A 13,074-nucleotide genomic window follows, 5' to 3' on the forward strand; every position below is an offset into this window, starting at 1 on the left:
TCCCCATCACATATTGCTGCTTTCCTGTCTCTCACCCTCTGTGTATGAATACTCTACGGTGAGCAGTGACAGAAGAATAAACTCATTTTCCAGTAGTATCAAATGAATGCTCACCTTATGAAATCACTTTCCACTCTCATCAATGATTATATTATATAGATAGATAGTCATATATTATAGATCCGTATAGTCATTGCTAGAAATCTTACTTGGTAGTATTTACATTTTTTTTACCACTAGGTACCAGTATTGGTCTGGAGTTGAACTCTGGATTTACGCTGCAGTAGACTACTCATTGTTGAATTCATGGAACACTTATTTCTTTAGATTTAGGCATAGGTCAAAATCATTGAGAATTTGTTTTAAATGAGATCAGATCGTGAAATCATGCTTGAGCTAAACTATAAACCCATCTAGCAGAGCTTTTTTTTTTTTTTTTAAATCATATCCTTAATTAAGTAGTAGAAGTAGCTGTACTACAGTGGAAACATATTGCTGGAAAATAATTATTTGTGGAAAAAAACTTAAAAAAACAAATCTGTGAGACACATTTTAGAACACTAGTTGAACTGGAGCCAAGAAATTACTTTAATGTACTGCCAAGTATACACCACAGATAAGTGCAACAAGTTGACCTTAAAAGCCAGTGACAAAACAACTTTGTTTAATGGACAAAAATGGACAAAAATGTCCATTAAACAGGAGAAAGAAAATAATTTCAGGAGAAAAAATTAATACCGTTATGTATTTATCTTGTGTGTTTGACTCAGCAGCTTGTAGTCATCTCAGAGATGATGGACAGGAAAGTGCTTGTAGCAAAGCTGGGATTCAGGAGGAGCTGCTCCAGCACCTGTGCACCTTTTTGCCTTGTGTTTACTGAACACATGGCACCTTTCCACAGACGCACCAATGTCCCACCTGGTAGATCATCATCATGAGCATAACTTAAAATAAAATCTTAGCAATAATATTTTGTGTTTGCTTGTGTGCGTGTGTGTGTGTCCTACCAAGCAGACTGTCAATAGTCTTCATCCAGCTGAAGATATACAGTGTGTGGTTCTCCTCTGCAGTCAGATCAGCAATGTTAGGGGCGCTGTCGCCCTCCTAAAATGATAAGACAGAACGGAGAATGGACAAAAGCCTTCTCTCACTTTGTGTGTTTCAGAAAAAAAGAAGTGATGTGTAAAATAAACAGATGGAAAAGGTTGAAGATATGTACCTGTAAAATCCGACTTGGCAGAGGGGTTAGGAAAAGCACTGCTTTTTCCATGTTGGTCTGGAATCGAGCTGCTGCTACATATTCTGCTGAGTTCAGCCAGCTGTGAGCAAATGACACTTCTACAGAGGAATAGTGGCTCTGCCTGTAGGAGAAGCGAGAACACAGAAGCTGAGATTAAGAGAGCTGAAATTTGAGACAAATGTTTGGCTTTTTTGACCACTTGCAGGGAAAAACAGCAAGGCCTCGTCCTTGGTAGTTTTGGTGTGCACTGAACTACCAAAAATAGTTCAGTGGACAAATTTTTTTTGTTTATAAACATTTATAAATAATAAGGATAGTGATCACTTTTGCTTTAATACTTTTTCCAGCATCATTAGTATTGGTAATAAGGGCATTGATGTTAAAATTTGTGCTGGAAAGAGTACTGACACTGCTAAAACTAACAAGACTGCCAGAAAAAAAAAAGATGAAGTAGATTTAGTCAATGTCATTGTCATGTATGAATGTGTGTGTACATGATTTGTAATATGTAAAAACAGGATGGGTGACTGGGGGAGGAGGGTATGTGTAAATGTTTACTAATGAAATGCATTAAAATGATAGATTTTATGATAGATAAAAATAGATACTTTATTGATCTAACAAGGGATGTTGTGTTACAGCAGTAGAATAAAAAATGAAAATGATATAGTCTACAATTAATAAGCAACATGGTTACAGTAAAAGTAAAAGAAATTACTTGGGATTACATGCTGCAGAGGCATAGGTTGAAGCCATTAGGGCGTCCCAGTAGACACCAAGGATAGTGTCTTTCTTCACATCATCAGGCAGAAGAGATTCACTAGTAGTCTTCAGACCCTTAAAACAATATGAACAATTAAAGGAGTACACCTATTTCAGCAATGTAGCTTTGTTGCTTCATAAAGCGGGTGCATTCAGGGAAAACAGACCCGTTTTGAACTATAATGGCACATGGCCCTGACTTTTTAAAATGTAATGTTTTCTACTAAGGGCAAAATAATACAAGTTCAGTTCCCCTTTAAAATTGCGGGATAATATGATGTGAATAGAAACTTTGTGTATATGTACCAGTGTATATCTGTGTTTCAATACCTGAAAAAAAGCATCCCACTTAGACATGGCATCAGGGTATTTAGCTTTACAGTCAGCATAAGTTGTACAATAGTCCTGTACTCCTGCAGGCACCTGCATCTGGACCTGGTAATGTAATAACATACATGATAATATGCACTATATAACATACATTATAAATAATACAAAATGGTCATATTCATTATTATTTAAACTGCAAATATTTGTGTGATGGCATGAAAAAGTGTCCTCTTCTTCTTCTTATTATTATTATTATTATTATTATTATTATTATTATTATTATTATTGCGGTTGTTGTTGTTGTTGTTTTATTTTCAAAGTGTTCATTTTCAGTTTAAGATAATACCTGAGCTCCTGCTCCCATGAAGCCCTGTTGTGCAGCAGACAGAAAGGGAAGTACAGATGCAAAATAGTTCACACCTGGAGAAACATAAAGAGGTCATTTGTATTCCCCCTGTGTTTATTTTTTATGCATTTGTTTCTTGTACTTACAGGCCCACCAACTCTGGGTAGAAATGCACAAAGGCTCTGCTTCCAGGCCACAAGTTGTTGCACCCGTTGGATCAGCGAGACGCCCTGTAAAAACAACAGATCATTAGCTGTGGTCTTGTTTCTTTGTTAGTTACATTATTAGGAGGCTCTTTATTCAGTTTTGTACTACAAAGTTTGTTAAATTGTGATGAAAGGATTATTATTGACTTAAAAAAAAAAAAGAAATGATACTTTGACTTCACCTGAAGTTAACATCCATCCAAGCTGCAGTGGCAGTCCCCACAGGGGACTGTCAGTAGCATTTGTCCCCATGGATCCCATGAAGGGGTCTGTAGCAGCTATCATCAGCCGGTATAAACTCATGCGGTGAAGGTAGTTCCAGGGGTCTGGAACCAGAATCCCATCGTGCATTGGCAACTCAGTCACTTGGCTGGCCGTTTGTGCCCAAAGGATGGGAGCGCCATTTTCTAGAATTACTGCAGAGCTGCTGAGAGACACTGCACATGCCAGGACAAGGCCAAGGACCAGCAAACGAAGCATGACTGAGGTGTTGGGTCTGCAGAGAAGGACAGAGTCAAGAGCAGCTACTCTGGACTGAGAGTTTTCCCTTAAATACAGCATTTGTAACTTCTCTGAATATCAAAGTCAGTGCATGCAGATGTGCACCAATCACATTAGTCCATGTGACATATGGCTCACTGGACCCTGACCAACAGATAAGAGAATTTAAGTACATAGAGCTCAATTTTGTCCAAACATAGAATACTGAGTTCAGTGCAAAGTACATCTGTTCATTGTTCAAGCTGATTTGTTTACATGAACCCAAATCCACAACTTTTATAGTGATACAGTGATACCATCAGTAAATTGAATCTGGAAACACAAACCCCAAATAAATTCTAAGAATCCTTGGAAAAATTGGCTGAGTGGGGAAATTCCTAAAAGAGCCAGACCAGCCCACAACAACCAACACCTTTAAAGCCACTATAACCTTTCATCCCCATTCTGATCCTCAGTTTGAACTTCATTAGGTTATCTTGGCCTTGGCTATGTGCCTGGACATTTAGATATGGTCTACATGTCTATGCATGTAGTTGCAGCCATGAGATTGGCTGATTAGAGCAGTATACTCCAGTGAGTCTGTACTGGATACAGAAGTTAAGACTGTTATTGATTTGGTTAATCTGAGTGAACTTTGATGTGCCTGATGCGTCTGGTAAACAGAACATGTCTCATAGCTTTATGTAACATCATAATGTGTTTTGTAAAATTACCACGGAGTAATTACCAATTACCATGGAGTAAACACCAAGAACCAAATTATAACTACAATTTTAAAAAGTTGAGGTGGTGTTAGCAAGTGAACTGTTAGGTAATACTATTTAATCCAGATTCTGCATTATTCTGAAAGCAAAGCCAATTTTATATGTAAAGTAGGGTAGCAAATTAAAAAGAAATATCTTTCAGCAATATGGTGGCATGTATGTATAAATGGCCTGTATTTGTATAGCGCTTTACTAGTCCCTAAGGACCCCAAAGCGCTTTACACATCCAGTCATCCACACATTCACACATACATTCACACACTGGTGATGGCAAGCTACATTGTAGCCACAGCCACCCTGGGGCGCACTGACAAAGGTGAGGCTGCCGGACACTGGCGCCACCGGGCTCTCTGACCACCACCAGTAGGCAACGAGTGAAGTGTCTTGCCCAAGGACACAACGACCGAGACTGTCCAAGCTGGGGCTTGAACCGGCAATCTAGCACATATAAACCACAGAAGGTGAACCAAAGCGCTTTAGAGACTGACACATTTACATTACATCCATCATTTGTACACAGTTCAGTTCTGGCCCATTAATGCATGAACATGAGCCCTTTGGTCTTGTTGGTGTGTCCACCGTGGATGATCTATTCTGGCTCCTTCGTGAATGTTCAGGTTGGGATCTGAGGAGTTTGATTTATGCAAATTAAGTGTCCAGAGCAGCTTTGTGGAGTGGCAAGATGCGCTGTCCTGCAATAGGAGGATGCTGCCATTGGAGGGTGCTAGTGAAATATTTGGTGGATAGACACCTGTAAAAGTAACATTCACAAGAATTTTAAAATACAAGGTTTTCCATGAAAACGCTGCATTGCAAAGAGATAATGAATGTATTCATTTCACCTGTCAGTTGTTTGTTTTTGTTGTGGTTAATCAGTTATGACCCATGTTAGCTGCAGGACCACTGTTTCTTTCCCCACCTTCAAGGACATTTCCCACAAACTCTGTATTCACAAAGCCACCATCATTGTGTATGATCCCCCACACACCTGACACAAACCTTTTACTCTCCTGCCGCCTCACAAGATGTACCAGAACATCTAGTCCCTCACTTCCAGTCAGTGCAACAGTTTCTTCCTTCAGGCCTCAGAAAGCTCAGTACTCAGAGTCTGGACTGGAAACTCATGCACATAGAAGTGAACACCCTACATGAATCAACTAGACTAGTAACATACATACACACTGAAGCACATGGACACACTTTACACATTCATACTTATATTGTTGTGCACATTTCTGCACACATAGTGCAATTAAATTTTACTTAATGCCAAATCAAAAGTAGATTTATATTTTAAGGTAAAGAACCTACAATAACAGTGAGAAAACTGCTACAATCAAATGACCCTCTATGAGAAAGCAAATTGTGACAGTGGGAATAAAAAACTTTCCATTTAACAGGAAGAAACCTCTGGAAGAACAAGGCTCAACAAGGGGAGGCCATCTGCAGTGACTAGTTGGGCACGATGGGAAGGAAACAGGCTAAAAAACACACTGTGGAAACCAACCAGCCATGTAGAAAAACGGCATAGGTGTGAGGTTGAAATTGCACTAATTGTTTCTTATATAAAAGGGGATTAATTGTGCTGTTAAACGTCTTTACGTTCAGAGAAAGGGGCTTTTGTAAAGTTGGCCCACGATTTAAAAGGAATGTATTCAATTCAATGTGAATTCAATTTATTAGGCCGATTCTGGGCCCCGAGCATCATATATGACACCCAAGACCTAAACAGAATTATAATCCTTTTTATGGCTCTTACACTAACTAAAAGCACTGATGTTGTCCAGTGTAAACTAGCATTTTTGGAACTGATTTGGACCCCTCACCTGCCCACGAACCAGCATCTCACCTGGTAGCCTACAGCCGATAAATACCTAAGAATGAAAGATCATGAAGCACTTAACCTGTGCTGCGTCGTTGCTCTGTTTTTAAGAAAAGGACAGTTTTTTGTTTCTATACTTTTCTGGCCTGCATTATGTTACCGTTTGACACCTTTAATTTACAGCTGCGATCTCGCTGGGAGTGCAGCAGACATCATGTGACGGAGGAGTGGCCAAAAGTAAAAATCAGGAAGCACAACGACGCAAGAAACAAGTCACGAGAAAGGTAAAGTTCAAACTTTTACACAACTCAAGTAAACTTTTAGTCATTCTTGACAATTTCACTAACGTTTTAGACGACCAACGTATTTTTACGAGGTTGTTTCGTATTTTTAAGTTTTTTTGTTTTGTTTTACAACGAAAAGCGACAAACATCTTCATACTGACTTCCCTTGTAACTTCATGACTCTTAAACCCGCTAATGTTAAAATGAAGAGCAGTGTACAGGTAACATTAGGACAGCGTTAACCCCAACAAACACAAGTAGGTCATAACTAAGTATTTGCAGTTTATCCGTTCATGTTGATGGCATAAAAAAATACTCTGGTGATTTCCGCATTTTTTCCTTGTTGGCAAGGAGACAGAAACAGAACATGCACGTTGGTTTAATTAACCCTAATCACACTTTAATTTTTAATTAAAGCAAACGAGAAATATCCTGTCACTGTGACAGTTTCTTAGCAGGTGGCTATTTGCATACTAAGTTTCAGTCTTTTTTGAGTCAGGAAGTCTGCATGAGGAGCTTGTGCTAAATATTCCCGGCCCAACACTCCTTCACTTCAGGTTGTACAGTATGATATGAGCACCTTTATCAGACTGTAGGACTTTCCTTTTGGCCTTGATAGCTGTTTTTTTTTAAGGTTAAAAGATGAAAATATTTTAATTCTGCAGCATATTTATAATATTTTATTTCACAGCATTGATATCAAATCATTTTAGCTGTAATGATCATTTGTGTGATCCCTCAATAATGTAAGTGTATTAGTTTCGCAGTGTTTTTAGTGGATAAGTACCAGCATAAAACTTGTTATTGTTACAGTATTTTTTATTGTTTCAGGTTACTCATGTTTACAGTATCACATTCCAAAGAAGCTGGACCTCTGAACCATTTCTAGGTCATGAGTTATATTATAAAGTGATTTATTTAAGCCACTCCTTCACTTTACTATTTCAGCTTCCATCCTTGCTCCTCTTAGCTTGAAGCGTAAGCTTACTGTGACTAATCACACACTGTACTCAGTGTTTGGGGGTGGGTCCACTGTATTCCTGTATAAAAGAAATAAACTTGCCTTCTCAGAGCTCTGAACTCAAATTTATTAAACACTGTGAGCAATGAGGACACCAGCCGTGTGGCAGGCTTTACTGTGTTGTGTGAGAATAAAACCTCAGACTGAGTTCATGAGTATTAAGAAGCACCCAGTGAAAGATAGTAGTGAGCTTCTCAACAGATATTTCTGGAGCTTTGCTTCAAGATGAAAACCTGTAGAAAGAAGGTGAAATGTAAGGGGGTGTCACAAACGTTGCATCATTTTTGGGGAGAGGAGATCACAGAAATCACTGTTTTATCTTGTATTTAATGCTGTACTAATGTCAAAGACGCCATAAATAGAAACACAGTTGCAACATCTCTTCTTGGAAATTTGCAAAATACAATGATTATACTATATCTACACAAATGCTTTCACCCCGAAAGCCTCTTTTTTTTTTTTTTTTTCCTTTTTTTTTTTCTACACATGACAGTCACGAGAACAGTGAGCTGACTCCAGACGCTAATTAGATCTCACTGTTAACTCATGAGCGAGTCGAGTGAAGCCTGTGGTCTTGTGTGTCCTCGTAGGTTTCATCATGGCCTACCAGGCTGGGATTCCAGAGGAGCCCAGTGTTTTGGTTAACCAGATCAGCTCCAACATCCAGAAGATCACACTGCTGAGTAAGAAATGCACACATAAAAACGCATTATTGTCAGCCAGCGCGTCCAACACGTGGACACACTTCAATACAAATAAACAACATGCTTCTCTGTGACTTTCTTGCCAGCCTCCGAGCTGCAAAGGGCAATCTCTGTGCTGGGAACTGAACAGGACAGCAGCCAGCTACTACAGACGATGTGAGTTACTGGGGCTTGGTTGGATTTACATACCTGGGCTGTTATCAGAAGTATCTTAGTGAAAGTGTAAATGTGCAAGCGTAGAAAATGTTAGACTATTACAGCAATGTTTAATGCCGGCTAATTTTTTTTATATACTCTAAATTACTTCTGATTCCTTTTAAACCTATGCACAGTATTATGCCTACCATCCTTTGTCTTTGTAATGTCTGAGTACTATTCTCTACTTTAACAAATTCATTTTTTAATGTCATTAGTCAACAGAAGCAGCAACAAGGCAACCACTTGGCAAAGGAGACTGACCGACTGATGAAAGCTTTTACTGCACTCCCAGTCGGACCTGATCAGGTAATGAGTTTCTAAAGTCTTCCTGATCTAAAAGGTTTGTCACAGTCAAGCAAACCACAAAGAACAACCTCTCTTTCTGTCTGAAAAATAAACTCACTGGCACAAAGGCTGTAGTTCCTCACATGTCCCTGGGGCCTGGTTACAAAATTGAGTCAGTCTTCATAGACTCCCATGTTAAATGCCCAACTTCACAGCTTCACTGCAGAAATAAACGTGTTGACAGATTGAAACAAAAATGCTTTTGGCTTCTTCTTAGCTATAATTGTTATTTATATATCACATCATAGCGCTTCACTCTTTCATTCAAAGTGGTTACTTGTAGTTCCAAAGAAACCATGGCAACATCTAAATGTTCAAAATAGCAGTCCACTGACCAATGAACATTGTAATCCATCTTTTCTGTAGAATCTGTGGTACCATACCAGACTGATTAACTACAGACCATAGTTCTGACAAGTCCATTTGTTCATCTGTTTACAATATTTTTGTGTTTACTTTAGCGTCAGAGAAAGATACAGAGAGAGCGCCTGCTGAACGACTTCTCCGCTGCTCTGAACAGCTTTCAAAAGTCGCAGCGAGATGCCGCCAGCAAAGAGAAGGAGTTTGTGGCCAGAGTCAGAGCCAGCTCCAGACTGTCTGTAAGTAACTGCCTGTCATCAGATCACCAAGTTGTTGGGTAGAGCATTAAACGACAGTTATAAAATAGGTACTGTATGGGAGTATGAGAGTGGGGTGAAGCCACTGCTATAAATGTAAACACATATATTACATCATTGCGTAGATTTAGACGGAATTCAGGTCTTTTGACACGCGTGTGAAGTGCTGTTTAAGAAGTGTTGTGTTTTTCTGCTTAGCCATAAACTGGACGACACATACAGGCGATTTTTGTCAGCATAAGTGCTTGTGATGGATAGCAGAGGAGAATATGTTTGGTATCCTATTGAAAACCTACAGAAGAGTAGAGACTTGAAAATTAGACATTCTTGAAACCATAGAAAATAAAATAAAAAATGGTTTTATGCAAAGCTTTTTAGTAGCTTGTTTAAGCTTTGCACTAACAATCCAGCAAAACAAGTAGGTGCTGTACATCAAGGCTCACTGCCTTTTTCCTTTCAGCAGCAGATTTCACTAGTGTTTGTTCTCACTTTCGTGTTTCTTACTGTTTTCACTCTCTGCTTCCCCTCTCCCCAGCCTGCCGAGGCAGATGGTCACCATCGCCGAGTGTAGTTCTGCTGCATGTTAAGGGGGTTATCTTTCTCTCCCCACTGTCACAAAGTGCTCGTTCACAAACCTTGTTGGGTTTCTCTCATCAGTATGTCGGCTTCTGCTGAGAAATGTCTACTTTTTTATTTTTACAAAAATCCACATAAAATTGTTATTGCACTGTATTCCACCACAGTGCTTGCTTGAAATAGTCACAGCTGGTTACAGTTTCACTCCTCTCTTAAAATTGTTGTAACCGCAGGCGTCAGTTCAGAAGTAGTTTCACATGAAGCTGTCACATGATTGTGAATCAAAAAGTATCTTTAATTGTGATTGTTGTAGTCACAGATTCCCATGATTGGACCCACTCACAGCTGTGTTCCCGTATCTCACTCTTGCTTATCTCGCTTCACTCAAAGTTGTTTTTTTTTTAATCTGCTATGCTGCTGATAAGTAGGAACAGCGTGTTACTGCTGCTATGTTTAATAATTTATTTTTGCACAGTAAATAAAGCTGCAAGGTGAATTTATTCAACTTGGCCATGCATATATTTTAACAATGAAGTGTTCTGCAAATACTGAATAATTCTTTTTCTTTTACTTACATATTGCAGCAAAGGACATTCTGTACTTACTGAATCATTGCTATACCCATAATCAGGAATAGAAGGACCTCTGCAGATTTGCAACAATAAGACTTAAATGTGTTCAATTGACTTCTAGCAGGGTGGTCAGCCTGAAGACAGCTTTCGAAATGTTCCTCCTATACCGAGGTAAGCCCACTGTTTCTGAACAGTATTATTCTTTCTGCTTTTTATTATTATAGTAAATAATGTTTTAACTACTCTAGTTGCATCTGTATGCAGTGATTCCCAGATACAGGTTCAGGCTGACGCTGTCACTGAAGAAGATCTGAGACTGATCCAGGAGAGAGAATCAGCTCTAAGGCAGCTGGAGGTAGGGATCAAATTTCAACACCTAATATCTGTGCAAAGAAAATTCCACAAACACAAAGTCACAAACATACTGTAAGTGCCTCTTGAATATGGACCGGCTCTCTTGATTTTTAGTCTGACATCGTAGACATAAATGACATCTTCAAGGACCTGGGTATGATGGTCCACGAGCAAGGAGACATGATAGGTAAGAATCTTTCAGTAAGTTAATGCTGACAGGTGTAACAGCTTCACATTGACAGTTTACGGCTCAGTGAGCAGGATTGTGCAGTTTCTACTCTTACCGCAAGTAAATTATGTATTTTGTTTTGTTTCCTGCAGATAGCATAGAAGCCAACGTGGAGAATACCGAGACCAATATCCAGAAAGGGGTGCACCAGCTGGCCCGAGCTGCAGGCCACCAGGTAATGTGACAGAGATATCTTAATGTATGATATGACAGAAGTGGTGAGGAACAGGAGTATGAAAAGACAGATGAGCTGTAATAAATGCTAGAAAAATGAGATTTTAACTTGGATTAGTAAAGCAAGACTGGTTGTTAGAGCCCGTTTCTGTAAAGCAGAATGTGTGCATGACTCTACATCATTTAATCAACTTATTAGTTAGATCATAAAGGAAAGAAAATTCAAAAACATTAAATTCCTTCTGCTTATTTTCTTCTAGCAAAGCTCCCGGAAGAAGATCTGCATTATATTGATAGTGTTGGTTGTTGTTGCTGTTGTAGTAGGACTAATCATCTGGGGCTCCCTCAAAGCCTGAGGGCTTCCTCCTCCTCCTCCTCCTCCTGTGTTTATCACCATGGACCAAGAATGAAATTTCATTCTTAATCTTTTTCTTCTTCAAAAACTGACAGAGGGGAAAAAGATTGAAACACCGTCTCTTTTTTTTTTTTTTTTTAAGATTTTTTTTTTTTTTTTTTTTTTAAATCAATTATGTTTTTAAGATATTGTAGTCCTCAATGTCAGGACTACAACCTTGTTTGCTGTGAAGCAAATCTAGCTCTGGTAGCTTTATTGTCATGATCAGTGTCTGATTTAGGCATGGTTTCCTCTGAAATGGAAGACTTATCAGATGAAAGAGGCGAGTATTCGTGTTTAGTGGCAGTCATTGTTGTTGAGTACGTCCTGCCCTAGCAATGTGGAGTCGCTCCAATAAATTGAATGTACACAATACACACAACGCTCCTGGGTGCAATAAGCAGCATGTTGGTAGGGGACGTTGCTGCAGCTGCCTCTTTTTGTCTGGTTACATATGCAAAATCCACATACTATAAGTTTCTCAGCAATAAAACAATGAAGTGCAGTATGTAAATTAAGTGGAAATGAACAAGCGCTAGGTGTGGGTTGCAGTAAAATGTAGCCAAACTACAGTCAGAATATTTAAAGCCTCTGAGGGGCAACAGTGTTTTTATCTGTTGTTTCCAATATTTCAAGTGATTTGATTTTTATTCAGTCTTATGTATAACAAAAATAAAAGCAAGTGCAACTTTAATCTTGCTGTTAAGACGTTAGACTACACTCCAAATAATAAGGGGAAGGGTTTGTTATTATGAGACCAATTCTGGGAAAATGGCAGCGCTGTGTAAAATGTAAGTAAAAGCAGAATGCAGTGAACACAGAAAACGTAGCCAACCATGAAAAAAATGTTTTACCCAGCGTCCCATTTTTTTTTCCTTTTTCCAATAATCATGTTTGTACATTCAGTAGGGACTTATTTCTTTTAGCTTGTCAGGGAAATCCTTTTCATTTCACTGCCTGTCACACAAAGGATTGAAGTAAAATATTCACAGTAAATAGTGCAAAGTCAAGTAATACACAGTGAGAGCATTTGTAGGTTATTTGGCATTCACTTGTGGTTCTCAGGAAAAGGCATCTAATTGAGCAAATTACGTAAGAGCTGAAGGAAAGTTGTCACTATTTTCTGTGAGAACTCTCTTATCCCTTGTTTTTAAAAACAAATAATTAGACGACCGATCTTAAACCAAAATATACTAATGCAAAGTATCCTAAGTTGCCTTGTATTAGTAAACACTAACACTGTTGTTGTCATGCTTCTGTATTTGAACCCGATGGAAAATTATGTGTGTGTGTGCGTGCGAACTGTCTTCTATTTGCTAAATAAAAATTCAGAATCTGAAGTGTGAAGAGTGATTTTTAACCAAAATTGTAGGATACTTGAAACTAGATTATGCACTTTCTGAGACTGTTGTACTGCTACCAAGTTGGAGGTAGAAAGCTGAAGTGAGATAGCAAATTAATAATTTTTTTGAAATATATTTTTAAAACTTTATTTTGATTCATTTTCCTTTTCAGTAACAAATGGAAGAAAGAGGGGGAAAAGGGAGGTGGAGGTGGGTGGGGTGGGGGGTTGAACTTAACCCATGAACAGTTTGGATTGTTTTGTCTTATTCATCTTCTTCTTGATCTTATGAC

At 38.7% G+C, this 13,074-nt stretch overlaps 2 protein-coding genes across 3 annotated transcripts; one reads left to right on the forward strand and one right to left on the reverse strand.

The window, feature by feature from the left end:
• Window positions 1-583: 583 nt before the first annotated feature.
• LOC308397473 (protein LEG1 homolog) lies at window positions 584-3,436 on the reverse strand. The gene is made up of 8 exons (XM_080883395.1): window positions 3,067-3,436; window positions 2,825-2,908; window positions 2,679-2,752; window positions 2,333-2,437; window positions 1,959-2,077; window positions 1,220-1,361; window positions 1,008-1,104; window positions 584-918 (listed from the first exon to the last, which is right to left on the reverse strand). Exons 1-8 carry the CDS (start codon window positions 3,362-3,364, stop codon window positions 767-769), a joined length of 1,071 nt encoding a protein of 356 aa, XP_080739521.1. The 5' UTR covers window positions 3,365-3,436; the 3' UTR covers window positions 584-766.
• Window positions 3,437-6,189: 2,753 nt separating this feature from the next.
• On the forward strand, window positions 6,190-12,780 carry stx7l (syntaxin 7-like). Of its 2 annotated transcripts, none has more exons than XM_080883924.1 (10): window positions 6,190-6,255; window positions 7,867-7,959; window positions 8,067-8,136; window positions 8,394-8,484; window positions 8,985-9,122; window positions 10,410-10,459; window positions 10,553-10,643; window positions 10,757-10,829; window positions 10,964-11,046; window positions 11,306-12,780. In XM_080883924.1, the coding sequence occupies exons 2-10, from the start codon at window positions 7,875-7,877 to the stop codon at window positions 11,399-11,401; spliced, it is 777 nt and encodes a 258-aa protein (XP_080740050.1). In that variant the 5' UTR covers window positions 6,190-6,255; window positions 7,867-7,874; the 3' UTR covers window positions 11,402-12,780. The 2 variants fall into 2 exon arrangements, with proteins under 2 accessions (XP_080740050.1, XP_080740051.1); XM_080883925.1 differs by having other exon boundaries at window positions 10,413-10,459.
• The last annotated feature ends 294 nt before the right edge of the window (window positions 12,781-13,074 follow it).

Source organism: Rhamphochromis sp. 'chilingali' (assembly GCF_963969265.1).
Source record: "Rhamphochromis sp. 'chilingali' genome assembly, chromosome: 5".
Classification (NCBI taxonomy): domain Eukaryota; kingdom Metazoa; phylum Chordata; class Actinopteri; order Cichliformes; family Cichlidae; genus Rhamphochromis; species Rhamphochromis sp. 'chilingali'.